This window comes from Pangasianodon hypophthalmus, chromosome 8 (assembly GCF_027358585.1).
Source record: "Pangasianodon hypophthalmus isolate fPanHyp1 chromosome 8, fPanHyp1.pri, whole genome shotgun sequence".
Classification (NCBI taxonomy): Eukaryota; Metazoa; Chordata; class Actinopteri; order Siluriformes; family Pangasiidae; genus Pangasianodon; species Pangasianodon hypophthalmus.
Window position 1 is genome coordinate 7798881 of NC_069717.1, and position 12956 is coordinate 7811836.

Consider the following 12956-nt stretch of genomic DNA (forward strand, 5'->3'; position numbering starts at 1 on the left):
GAATGAAACTGACTGCTTATGGCACCTATAAGGGGTATCTTAAGGAGTCAAGACTAAAAAAAACTACATTTTAAGATGAGAGTGGACTTGCAGATAACACATAATTTCATGAAACACTACACTACTACTGTATAATGTTGTGTATGCAGTATATTGTGGTAAATTATTGCAATATCTTTAGAGGCTTGAAGGGAGATTGAGTGCAGCTAAAGGAAAAAGGTGTGTACTGGTTCAAAATCAATGATATTTATGCCTTATTACTATTATCTAAAGCTATAAGGGGGTACATAAACAGCAGAACAGAAGGAAGCTCCTTTTTATTACATGTGTAGTTGTCAAATAAAAGATAAAGCAAATTTATTGTTAATATCACAGGTAATTTATTTTTGGCAATGTGTTGATGCATTGTATGTGATTAACAGGGAAATGATGTACACAATTGTAAGTCCAAATCAATCATAATGTTGGATTTAATATCATGTCCTCGTTGACTTAATGAATTTCTGAAAGATGTCACACTGAATCTCCCATGCTATATAAATTACATTAAACAATGGCAGCTTATGTCTCCATATAATAACATCCTGATGTTTATATATCATGATGTTACCACAGCTATCAGCTATAACATTTTGACATTTATTAATAAGCTGGATTTAAAGACTTGTACGAGTAAAAGAGAAAAATTTTTGTAACAGGGTGGTTTTAACAGAGCGGTGTTAGTTTTGAGATTTGTCAGATATTTCTTGTCACATTTGGGATGCTCCGTATATGAGATGGATTTGGGTTCAGAAATGTGTCACCTTCTTAGGCTGTGGAAAAAGAGGAGATAACAGATGTTACTCATATGTCTGTATACTTATGGTGGTCCAAATGGTGTGTGTAGTCATCACAAGGCTTATTAAAGTGCTACCATGGAAAGACAGCAGTAATGTACCATTTCCACATTAGAGCCAGTGCTCTATTTAAGTACAATCCAAGTGTGTGTATGGGTGTGTGTGTGTGTGTGTGTGTGTGTGTGCGTGCGTGTATGTGTGTGTGCGTGTGTATGTTGTAAGCATAGCCTTCAAAAGTATTTTGCTATGCAAAACCAGCAACAATATGACATCTCCTCATTACCATGGCTCTATTTAAGAAGAGTATGTGTTGAAGTCTGACCTCTTGTGTGTTTTCTCCTTGGCAGTAAAGAACAGCGTCGTGGACAGTGGAAAAGAGAATCGCTTTAGTGACTTTGTCATTGAAGAAATCCCCCTTCTCCAAACTGTCAATAACACATCCTGAGAGAGAGAGAGAGAGAGAGAGAGAGAGAGAGATGGAGAGGTGGCTGTAATGTGGTATTAGTGTTTCCCCACAGTCAGCATGTATAGAGCTCTCAGGGCTTTCACACACTTCAGATTAACCAGACAAGCCTGCTAAATCTACAGTCAACTCCAACATTATTGGCACCCTTTATAAAAACAAGCAAAAATTAATATACCAAATGGATAACATAAAATTAGTGATATTTTTAGCATAAAGATATGGGTATACCATATTGTTTGTATTTTTCTTTCCAAAAATTAAAAGTGTAAAATTTTCTGTAAAATACTGGGCACAAAATTATCTCCATTACACAGTTTGTACATACTTGGTGCCCATGCAAGTCCATGCATGATCAAATTCCTGTAATAAAGTTGGAGATAATAATTTACCATATATAATTTTACCTCATGTTTTTGAAAGAAGCATACTATTATTTGAAAAATAAGACATTGGACAACATTTGCCGTAAGAGTGGACCAAAGTACTGAGTTTGGATTTGTCTTATTATGGTATGATAACATAATATAAAAAAAACCCAATTCAAATGTTGCTTGTTGCTCTATGTCACTTGCTTGTGTGAGTACAGCATCTCACACACAGACACACACACAGTGCTAGTGTTCATTACTCACGTTGACAGCCTGATAAGAACACTTTAATTCCAGCATCCCCAAAGTCCTTATGGATCTGAAAAGGAGAGATGATAGGTTATTGTGCATTAAATAATATCTATTATTTGTTTATATCTTATATTGTTTGTTTTTAAACACTAATATAGCTGGGATCTTTGACATTATGGATCTCACATTGCGTAACGTTTTCACTCCCACTGTATCGAGGAAGTTCACTGGACTCAGATCGAGGATGATGGCCTTGGGTATAGTGGGGTCAGGGATCTGGTAATGCTCTGGACTCATTACCACTGCAACCTCATATTTTTCCTCCTTGTCTGACATTTCTGCAGCCTCCTCCTGGACAGAGCAGAGAATTCAGACTCACAGACATACACATGCAACTTCAACACATGGGACCCTGATTTACAGTCTTACCATTGCTTGTTTCTTTGCTCGTTTAGCCTCCTTCTTCTCTCTCTTGAGTCTCTTTGCCTCAAGCTTCTTCTTGTGGGAGAGGAGTTTAGGCACATCTACCCCACTCTACACACAGACACAGAAGTGCTCTTATAATTAAATTTATATAGACTTTATACTGAAAATACCCTGGGCAATGTTATTGTAATATATGTGATAGCAAAATATCTATGATTATGCAATGATAATTAGGAAAAAAAATTTACAAACTTGCTTTATTATACAAGTATTTATATTACAGGAATCTGTCCTGCTGACTGCTTAGAGTCGAAGGAAAACAGAAAGAAACAGAGAAAAACAGAGAGAAATAGGGAGAGCGAGATTGCCTAATTCCTGTTCCATTATAGTTTTCTGTGCCGTCAACTATATTGCAACTGTCTTGCCAGTATCCATATTAATTTCTGAGCCTTTGATCTGTGTTTGATATTCCCATGTTTTTTCTTGCTACTCTTTCTTGACCATTTACCCTTTGACTTATTGTGAATTTCACTGTGTTTTGACCTGTGTCTTTATCACCTTTCTGAGTTTTGGATATTGTCTTGGATTTTGATATTGAGGCAACACAGGTATTAATATTCCATAGCTGGACTCTTTGTGAGTGTATAAGTGTGTGTGAGATCACCTTCTCATAGAGGTGTTCTGTATACATCTCCGCATTCGCAAAGTACAGGGTAGCAGAGCACCGGAAAATCACAAGACCTGGAATCTGTGTAACCTGCAACACACACACACACACACACATACATTAGAGAAAAATAATAATTTTCCCAAGTGCATTAATTAACAAGGTAAAGAGGTCTGTTTTCCCTTTGAACAGTAATCAAATCTCTGGTTCAAAACATCTATCTATCTATCTATCTATCTATCTATCTATCTATAGGGTCCATCTAGCATCTCAATTGGTTAAATGATTGGCCGTTTTGAGCTACTCCAGGTTCTTATGATCCATGTCAATTACAAAGGGATGTTCTGCTCCCTCCAGCCAATGACGCCATTCCTCGAAAGCCAGTTTCACTGCCATGCTTGGAAGACAGAGGAAGCATTATGAGCCCATATGGCATTACACAGTACTCAAATTAGTCAGAGGTGGTACTAAATGTTGTCTTCCAATCATCCCCTTTACAAATGTGGATTAGGTTGTAGGCACTTCTGAGATCAGTTATGGTGAAAATACAGGCTTCTCATAGCTGTTCTAGCATTGCTGGGACCAGTGGTAATGGATAAAAATATTTGATCATCACTTGGTTCAAACCTCGATAATCAATATAAGGATGGGGACCTCCTCCTTTTTTGCACAATGAAGAACCCTGTTAAACAGCAGAGGTAAATGGACGTATAAACCCCAGTTTTAAGTCTTCAGTTATATATTCCTCCACGGCTTTGCATCCAGGGGGTAAACCCAGAGTGCAAGGTATTCATCTACATGAAAAGGATTTGCTGAGTGATGGCAATTCCTCCAACTGGCAGTCCAAGCAGAGCTTGCACATGATATGGGTTTTGAAGTGGTTGATGCTTCATTTGGAGTTCCTTGGCCAGACCACTGGTCCAAGAACTTCACTAAGGGTGTTGAGTAGTGCTAAAACAACAGACTGTGAGTGCCAAGAATAATTTCCCTTCCTGGAAGTGTGTGCTAAATACTGACTTTTCTGTACCTGTTTATAGTCCTCTATGGGTTTGTAGATGTCAGTGCCAGGAATCTGACCAAGAAGAGAATACCTTGGTCTGAAACAGAGAGAATGAAGGATGTTAATGTTAAGGTTTGGTTTAAGGTGTAACTAATGTGTAGATTATGTTCAACATTCACACTCACAGCTGTGTCCTGAATATGACGGTGAGCATGGAGAAGGCGATGGACGCAGCCAAACCCAGATCAGGATTTAACAGCACAGTCAGAATAAACGTCATCACCCAGACCAGCTGCAGGTGGACAGTACAGTAAACAAACTGGTAATAGTACAGCTTCTCTCAACAGACTGAAAGCACAAAGCTCTCCATTTATAATGAATAAAATAAACATCAAACATCCCACTGTAGTAATAGAACTCTATACAGATTACTCATCTCCAGCTGCTTGTGGTGAATCTTATCTGGATACCAAGCAGTGTTTCAGTTCTTATTCACACTCTGTTCATACTGAACATCCTTTCAACACACTTAGTACTGTTTGCCATTACTCTGTACACTTGTATACTGTCATTCAGAAGAGGATGGGCTCCCTTTAGAGTCTGCTTTCTCTCAAGGTTTCTTTCTTAGATCTAGATTTCTGTAAAGCTGCTTTTTGATGTTTATTATTAAAAGAAACAAATTGAAATGAAATAATAACAACACACACAACTCTCTCTCTCTCTAACACTCTTTCTCACCATGTCCACTCTGTTGCTCCTCCAGAGTGTTCGAATGTCTGCAAACTGCTTCATCATGCCATGCAGGTTCACATAGATAATAGCAGCCAATACCGCCTAGACACACACACACATACACACACACACACACACACACATATACCCCTTTATCATGCTTCCTGCAACAGAACAATTACCTAGGCCAATGTTTGAATATGTGACATTTCAGGACATATGATTATCCATACTGCATGCATATATATTGTATGTATGTAACTATTTTGGTCCATTCTAGGTAACTATTTTGGCATTTTGTTTCTGACAGTTGACAAACACACACACACACACACACACACACACACTTCATCCTTTTACTCGCCGGCATTCTGGATACCTTTGGCAGCTCTTCAAAGAGTTCTCCAATCTTTAGCAAGATCACAAGCATCACTAAAGCTGAGAGAGCACCTGCAACCTAAATGAAGGCAGAGAGATTGAAGTATCATTGCGGCAGTTTTCTTGCTCAAACACAATGTGACGTTCAAAGAAATCTGAAACAAATTATCTTGTGCATTTGTTAATAATATGAAATAAAATGCAGGTTTTTAGTTTGAACAGTGAGTTATCAGGCATGAGTGACTCTTATTCTCAACCACATGTATGATATGATGTTTTTACTTAAAATTAGTCTGTGTAGCACACAGGTTCCCAGCCCTGTTCCTGGAGAGTTCCCTGTCCTGCACATTTTAGTGTTTTCCCAGCTCTCACTCACCCACTTCACCTCAGTTAGGGGACTCAGAATGACTGTGTGTTGGGAGCAGGGAAAACGCTAAAATATGCAGGTCAAGGGGTACTCCAGTACCAGGGTGGAGGAACCTGTGGTGTAGCATATTGAATAATTGGATAGTGTGATAAAATTATTTCTTTTTTCAATTTTCAACAAATCTTGATTTTTTCTTGCTCTTTTTACTATACTTCTTACTATACTATTATAGTAAGTATACTATAATCATAAAAATGGTTTTGTTGGAAAAGGCACTTGAATTCTGACTGATTTATTTTATTTAAGATTTTAGGCAGTATTCTGACCTGAGTCTTTCCACCTGTACTAATTTGCACCATAGTGCGAGACATGGAGCAGCTGATGGCAAAGCACTGGAACACGGCACCGATTGAGTTGCTCAGTCCTAATGCTATCAGTTCCTATAGCAGGGAGAAACATTAATAATTAAATATAGGAATTTTACTGACATTAATGGCAGGTTACAGAAATCAATGAACTTATACTGGTAATTTATTTATGAGTCTCTTTTGCCTGATTGCTGTCGACTTTGTAGCCATATTTGAGAGCAAAGATTCGGCCAAGGGAGATGGCAATACCGTAACCCACAACAGCCAGAGCAAACGCATCACCGATCATAGAGCCCATCATAGAGAACGCAGGCAACACTGGAGCCTGCAGACTAAACACAGAATATTTTTAACCAATTATTTTACAGTTATTTATTCATGTCACTATCAGCATTATCACCACAATTTCTGTACACTTGCTGTGTTTTTGTGACACTTATGCGATGCAGTGAGCGAGATCAAAATAAAGACTCACCCTGATGGTATTGAACCTACAACTTCCACATTGTACTGAGTCTTGAAATCAAATTGCCATGACAGTACAGTAGCTATAATAATCTACACACACACACACACACACACACAAAACACAGAAGAATCAAATGTAATAAAAATGCATTTATCTCCATATTTTATTTCTAGAACACTCGAATCTGATTTTAAACAAACATTTTCAACATAAATTAAACATAAATCTACATTATTTATAAATCTGAAGGAAATATTTAAATAAAATTATAACAGTAAATATGCCATCATGCAACATATTTAAATGCATAACTAAAATGAACAGATATGGCATGCATGAGTGTGTGATTGTGTACATGTGATTTTTTTTTGTTTAAGTCTGTTAAATCTGGTGTTGAAATAGCTGGATTTTAAGAATTAGATGTGTACCAGTCTGATACCGAGTATAAATATCATGGTCAGTATTTGACTGAAATATTGAATTGGTGTCTGATCAGAGCTGACATATTTTCCAAGTAATTAATTAATTCATTCATTTATTTAGTTTCAGTAACCACCTTTTCCTAATCAGGGTCATGGTGGATCCAGAGCCTATGGACCATTGCAGAGCACCATTCACACACACATTCACACATAGGGGCGATTTAGCATAGCCTGTCCATATACGAGCATGTTTTGGAGACGGGAAGAAACCAGAAAACCCGGCAGAAACCTACATGGGGAGAACAGTAACCCAAGCAGAGGATGAAACCTGGAGCTGTGAGGCTACCTGCTGTACCACCATTCTGCCAGTATTCATTTATGTAAAATGTATACAAACATCATGTGTGTGAGTGTACGTGTGTGGAGGATGTACATGTGTGAATTCACTCACAGTAATAAGCTCAACAGGAATAGGAACAGGAAGTTTGCGTGCCAGAAAGGTATTTACTTCCTTAGCAATGATCAAGCCCACAATGGTTATGATGCTCACAACTAGTGTCCCGATGTTTGTCTCACCCAGCACAGAACACACATCCAACACCGTCTGAGGAGAGACAGACAGCAAGAGAGAGAAAAAGCAGGAATAAAAAAACTGATTTCAAATGGGTTAATGTTTGTGCCTTACTGCAAGGGCTATGCTGAGCTATTCAAGTTAAAGGATCAGTTTGCCATTTTTAAAACTTTTCACTATCTCAGCTTAGTTACACTTGAATGGGAGAAGATACAGTATGTGAAAAAGGGATTCCAGTATTGTTTAATTTTGCAGACACCTTCTCTATCTAGATGAACATTGACACTGCAAATCTGCCAATCATGGAAGTGTGGGCCAGTAAATAACAATAAATAGAACAATAAACAGAAAACAAGAGCATAGTGTTGGGGTCATGTCTTTTTCTGTTTTTTTTTTTTTTTCTCTTTGCCAGTCAAAATAATTTCTCTTGTCTTTCACAAACAATAAACTAGCTAGCTGGCTAGCTAGCAGTTTACTAAACCCCTTTTATTCACAATGGGAATAAAATCCACCTCTGCTCCATCCAGCGAGACTGCTGATTAAGAAAAAGGGACAAAATTAAGCAGTACTGTTCCAATTGGGATCAGAGCTATTGTCTGGGCTGGAAATATGTAATAAAAAACATGAAATTAAGTAATGTGCCATATTCATTAAATGGCAATATTGCAAATCAGAGTGTCTCTAAGCCAGTGGTTCTCACAGTAGATTCTGTGAAGTATAGCCAGTAAAAAAAATGTTACAGTTGTGAACATCACATAATCACATAATCAGCCTCTAATTATATTTATATTTAATATAAGTTATTAACTTGTTTGGTTGGTCACTTGAATTAAATCTAAACCCTAACAAACTAAAAAAAAATAGTTGGCTGTCAAATCAAAGCCTGAAACGGCATTGCTTTCCACATCAGGTAATATAGAACGGCCTACAGACATGGTCGCCAACTACAACTCCCAGACTACAGGGGGCCTACAAACATGGTTGCCAACTACAACTCCCAGACTACAGGGGGCCTACAAACATGGCCACCAACTACAACTCCCAGACCACGAAGCGGCCTAGAAACATGGCCGCTGGGGACTAGTACATCCAAAATGCACGGACCCTATCATGTACAGCTCACATTCATTCTAATCACTCACACCCGAATCCAATCAAAGCTACAGTACAAATGGACTCTCACACCATCCTTTCACTGCAAAGTATATGCTCAGTGTCCTGTAGCTGGTGAAACCAAGCCTATTTATTATATGCTACAGTGTTCATGTCAATGTCTCTTACCCAAGTATTGTTGTTTGTACATGACCTTGACTCTTTTTCTAACTTTTTGGATTTTTTTGCCTTTGGTTTAATAAAGAGAATTAATCTGCAACTGTCACCATCTCCACTGCCTGACACTGGCCTGTAAATAATATTCTTTACAAGAAGAAATATATTATGATCATAAAATTAATCTGTATGTGGGTAGTTCACGAGATTTATTTTATGGGTAAACACATCCCTGGCTATAAAAAGTCTGAGAAACCCTGCTCTAAGGTATCTTTTAAATGATATGTTAATAATAGGACTAAAAACATTACAAACTGCACCTTTAAGAAGAAAAAATAGCAAAGCTACTTTAACACAGCAAAGACTAAGAATTTGGGTCAGCATGTCTAAATTTGCATGTGTGTGTGTGTGTGTGTTTTGTTGATACGCACATATATAAGAGAGAGAGGTCCATTGTAGCGGTTCAATCTGATCCCAAACGTGTATTTTAACTGGGACACAATGACATGAATGGCTGCTGCTGTAGTGTAGCCTCTAACCAAAGGCTCAGAAAGATACGTCACCACAAATCCAAACTGCACCAGACCTAAGAGCAACTACACACACACACACACACAAACACACACACACATGCACACACACGCACAGTTAACAGGCAAAATATTGTTGAATGAGTAATTGGTGTGGGACCCTTAGAGAGATCTTGAGAACATAATAATTGTAGCTTGTTTCAGCCTAAATGTTGTGCTTCCAACATGAAATGTTAGCTAAATTGAGAATCGACATTCTCTAACATTAGTGAGATAGAAAAAACCACCACAGCCTACAGCATAGCTCAATACTCCAGGCTATCACACACACACACATACAAATAGAACTAACCTGAAAGATGCCAGATAGAAAGGTGACAGCTGCAGCAATCTTGACCCTCTCGTTGTCACGGGCCACAGTGTCTATGATACTGACGTTGGAGACGTTGTTAAAAAACATAAAATCTGAATCTGGAGCCATGCGCTCTGTCACACCACCAATCATCACACTCATAACTGCGTACGTACCTACAACAGAGAGTGTGTGATTTATACCAGTCATCCTCTGCTGGGGTGTGTGTGTGTGTGTGTGTGTTTGTGTGTGTGTGTGTGTGTGTGCTTACCCACTGAGATGTGCTTAGAAGTCCCAAAGATGAAGTACAGAAGGATTGGGTAGAAAGATGAGTAGAGGCCAAACACAGGTGGGACAGCAGCTAGCAGTGCATACGCCATACCTTTTCACACACAGACACACATGTTCTCTGGATGTGTTTAGATGTGTCCCTGTGTGTTTTCTAATCAGTTTTAATGGAATACTTTATCCTAAATGTAGTTGCGCAACCAAAACATGTTTGCTATTCAGTGTTTTCTTCTTTAATTTTAGACTGGAGCTATGAGGCTATGTAGCTATGGCTAACACACTTTTCTCACCTATATTATATAAAAAATCTTTACATACTTGCTTTGAACAAAATTGTAACACTTCTGGAAGCGGAACAATGTTATCACACAATGTGCGATAATTAATTATAGTAGAAAGAAGTGTATGCGTGTGTGTCTGTAACCTTGCGGCAGGTGCATGATGCCCACACTGATTCCTGAGACAAGATCTCCGAAGGCGTTTTCTTTGAATGGGTAACGTGGCAGCCATGACAGCAGGGGAATCCACGACAGAAAGCAGCTCTTCACACGAGGACCAGAACACCTGGCACAGAGACTGAGGTGAGACTCAAGTGGAATGATTTTCATTCCCACACACGTTTAGCCTCACAGACAGGTGGGATTCAGAGTGACAGTCTTTCAGACATTCATTATGTCAATAAGGACACTGTATAATCTAACATTACAATGATTTTAATGCAGACTAAATTCAAATTTTCACAATAAACTAATAAACTATAGTGCATTAACACATTTACTGCTAAAGTTTAAATAAAATAAAAGACAAAATTTTGTTAGTTATTTATAGCACAGCACTATTAAATTATGAAATCAAATTCGTTAGAAGGTTACAATTAATATTTCATAGCAGCAGCTCTGACAGTAGTTATACCTGTAATTTAAATCACATTAAATCATTTACATTAAAGTGCTTGTTCCAATATGTTATCATTTCTATACTATCAGCTAATCCAAATGGGCTTGTATGGACAGTCCACATAAATGGATATAAATGTGAAATTCTTGATTTTGAAAGGAATCTCCAGTGTCATCACTTTTTAAGAGTCAGAGCTAAAGTTATAAGTTCAGTGCCATGGGAAAGTCTTCAGGACAGAAGTATTAATGATTCTTAGTAACATGACTAGCTCCATTTTATGTCTTAGTACATACATGAGAGAGAATAAATTGAGGCTGGTGAAGGAACAACTGTTTATAACTAAACTAAATTGTTTCATGGATGTTCCAAAACATTAAGCAACAATGAAATGAATGACATGCGATTCTTTAATCAATAAATTAAAAACATTGTAATTATTGCAAAAGTGCTATCATATAAGGGGAATAAATCACATCACAACATACCACTGTTGATTATTTTCTTAAAACAGCATGTCCTGAAGTGTTTTGTGCCATCCATGTTATATTCATGTAGAAATTTTGTTTTTTCAGTGTATCAGTAATTTTTATTGCAAAACAACATTATGAAACAAGCCATTGGGGAGGAAATGTGAATCAAGTGAATGGAGAGACCCCTATATCAATTATTATTATTATTATTATTATTATTATTATTATTATTATTATTATTGAGTCCAAGTACATAATAATCTTGATTTCAAAAATACTCAGGAAAGTGTGAAACTGAATAATTAACAAAACATGTTGACATTTCTAAACAGTTTGTCCACCATACATCAATCAAGCTCTAACTCATGAGTTCTTGCATGGTTTCAGACAAAATATGAAAGATATATGTACAGGACAATTTTCTGAGGTCATCTGCATAGCTTGGGGAGCAAATCTCACTCACACTTGCCACTGAGAGCACTAGTAATGCTCATGGGGTTGAAATTAAGTGCAAATAGCTGTTTCTCAGGAACCAAAAGTCAAATTGAGCTGAAATTTGGTGTACTGCATCAATCTTCTACTGACCACTGGAAGAGCTATTTGGAAAGTTCTAATTCTAATTCTAATTTATATAGTTAAATAATTAGTATAATATTAATATAGAATTAATATAGTTCTAATTTGGAGTTCTTGGAAATTTGGATACACTGTTCTTTCATAGCTTTCTCATCGGAAGCTCTTTACTGTCATAGTGTAATATTTGTAATGTTATACACACAGTCACACATTATAAACTGATGGAGTTCAACAAGTGTTCTTTGGTCTACATTTTAAGTCATTTTCAACTAACAGGTTTTTCTCAGTATATGGGAAAGGTGTTGAAATTCTCTGTCACATGCTACTGATACCACAGTTAGCATTTAGAATTAAAAAAATCTTTTTTCACCACTCCTAATGACAATCATTTCTTACCTCAAAGACTCCTTAATTTTGTCAGACAGTGATGTGTGGACATCCGATTTTTCTGCAAGTTCATCAACTGTGAATTCATCCATAACTTCCCGCTGGATGCGGTATCCCACCCTCTGTTTTACAGTCTGATCCATTTCTGCTTCCATGCTTTTCTTCTGTTAGAAATCTCCTCCTGACTGTTATCCTTTACCAATACTGCAGTGTCTGTTTCAAAAACAGATAAAAATATTTTCTTTACTTTACCTCAATCCCTTCACATCACACATAACATCCTCAATCTTTTACTGAAAATGGAAAGTCCAGAAAGAAAATGATCCTCAACAGTGGCTGTATATCATTAAGACAAGTCCAACAGATCACTACTATACGCTCAGCAATCTTTAAAGAAGATTAAAAAAAGAGCTGGGATTCAAGATTCGAGGTTACGAACTAGCATGCACTGAATATGCATGTACAGTGTGAGTACCTGGAGTACAGAACAGCCATGGTCTTCCTCATGTCTTTCTTCATCTCCTCGTTAATGTGTATCTTGTCCTATCTCGTATTAAAATGGCCCCCACTTACTCTCTCTGTCTGTCTCTCTCTCTTTCTCTCTCTCTCTCACACACACACACACACACACACACACGCACACACGCACGCACAGGCCAAAGTTTTCTTGCTAAAGAGCAAAGTCTGCCCTCCAAGAGAAGGAGAGCTTTAAAAAGAAAGAGTGACACAAACAGAAAGACACATTGGATTTTGGACATTTAAAATAGTGACCTGATTAAAAATAAATAAATAAATAAATAAAAAACTGAACATGTTCAAATTTTGACATTTTTGATTATATCGAGAATGCTGCTAAGTTAAACTG

At 37.4% G+C, this 12956-nt stretch overlaps 1 protein-coding gene across 1 annotated transcript; it reads right to left on the minus strand.

Annotated features, from left to right (window-relative positions):
- Nucleotides 1-327: 327 nt before the first annotated feature.
- On the minus strand, nt 328-12560 carry LOC113531413 (solute carrier family 26 member 6). The gene is made up of 19 exons (XM_026922169.3): nt 12101-12560; nt 10186-10325; nt 9745-9855; nt 9474-9649; nt 9023-9187; nt 7203-7355; nt 6336-6418; nt 6045-6192; nt 5819-5932; nt 5127-5204; nt 4754-4849; nt 4201-4307; nt 4043-4112; nt 3013-3105; nt 2352-2456; nt 2109-2273; nt 1935-1989; nt 1159-1277; nt 328-812 (listed from the first exon to the last, which is right to left on the minus strand). The coding sequence occupies exons 1-19, from the start codon at nt 12244-12246 to the stop codon at nt 789-791; spliced, it is 2148 nt and encodes a 715-aa protein (XP_026777970.2). The 5' UTR covers nt 12247-12560; the 3' UTR covers nt 328-788.
- Between the last annotated feature and the right edge of the window lie 396 nt (nt 12561-12956).

Bases quoted from the DNA above. Each gene is read 5' to 3' on its own strand.
- LOC113531413 (XM_026922169.3), bottom strand. From the start codon at position 12,246: ATGGAAGCAGAAATGGATCAGACTGTAAAACAGAGGGTGGGATACCGC. The intron at 9,856-10,185 runs GTTACAGACACA...GTGTGTGAAAAG, and splicing joins CATCATGCACCTGCCGCAAG to GTATGGCGTATGCACTGCTA. The intron at 4,308-4,753 runs GTGAGAAAGAGT...GTCCACCTGCAG, and splicing joins GGAGCAACAGAGTGGACATG to CTGGTCTGGGTGATGACGTT.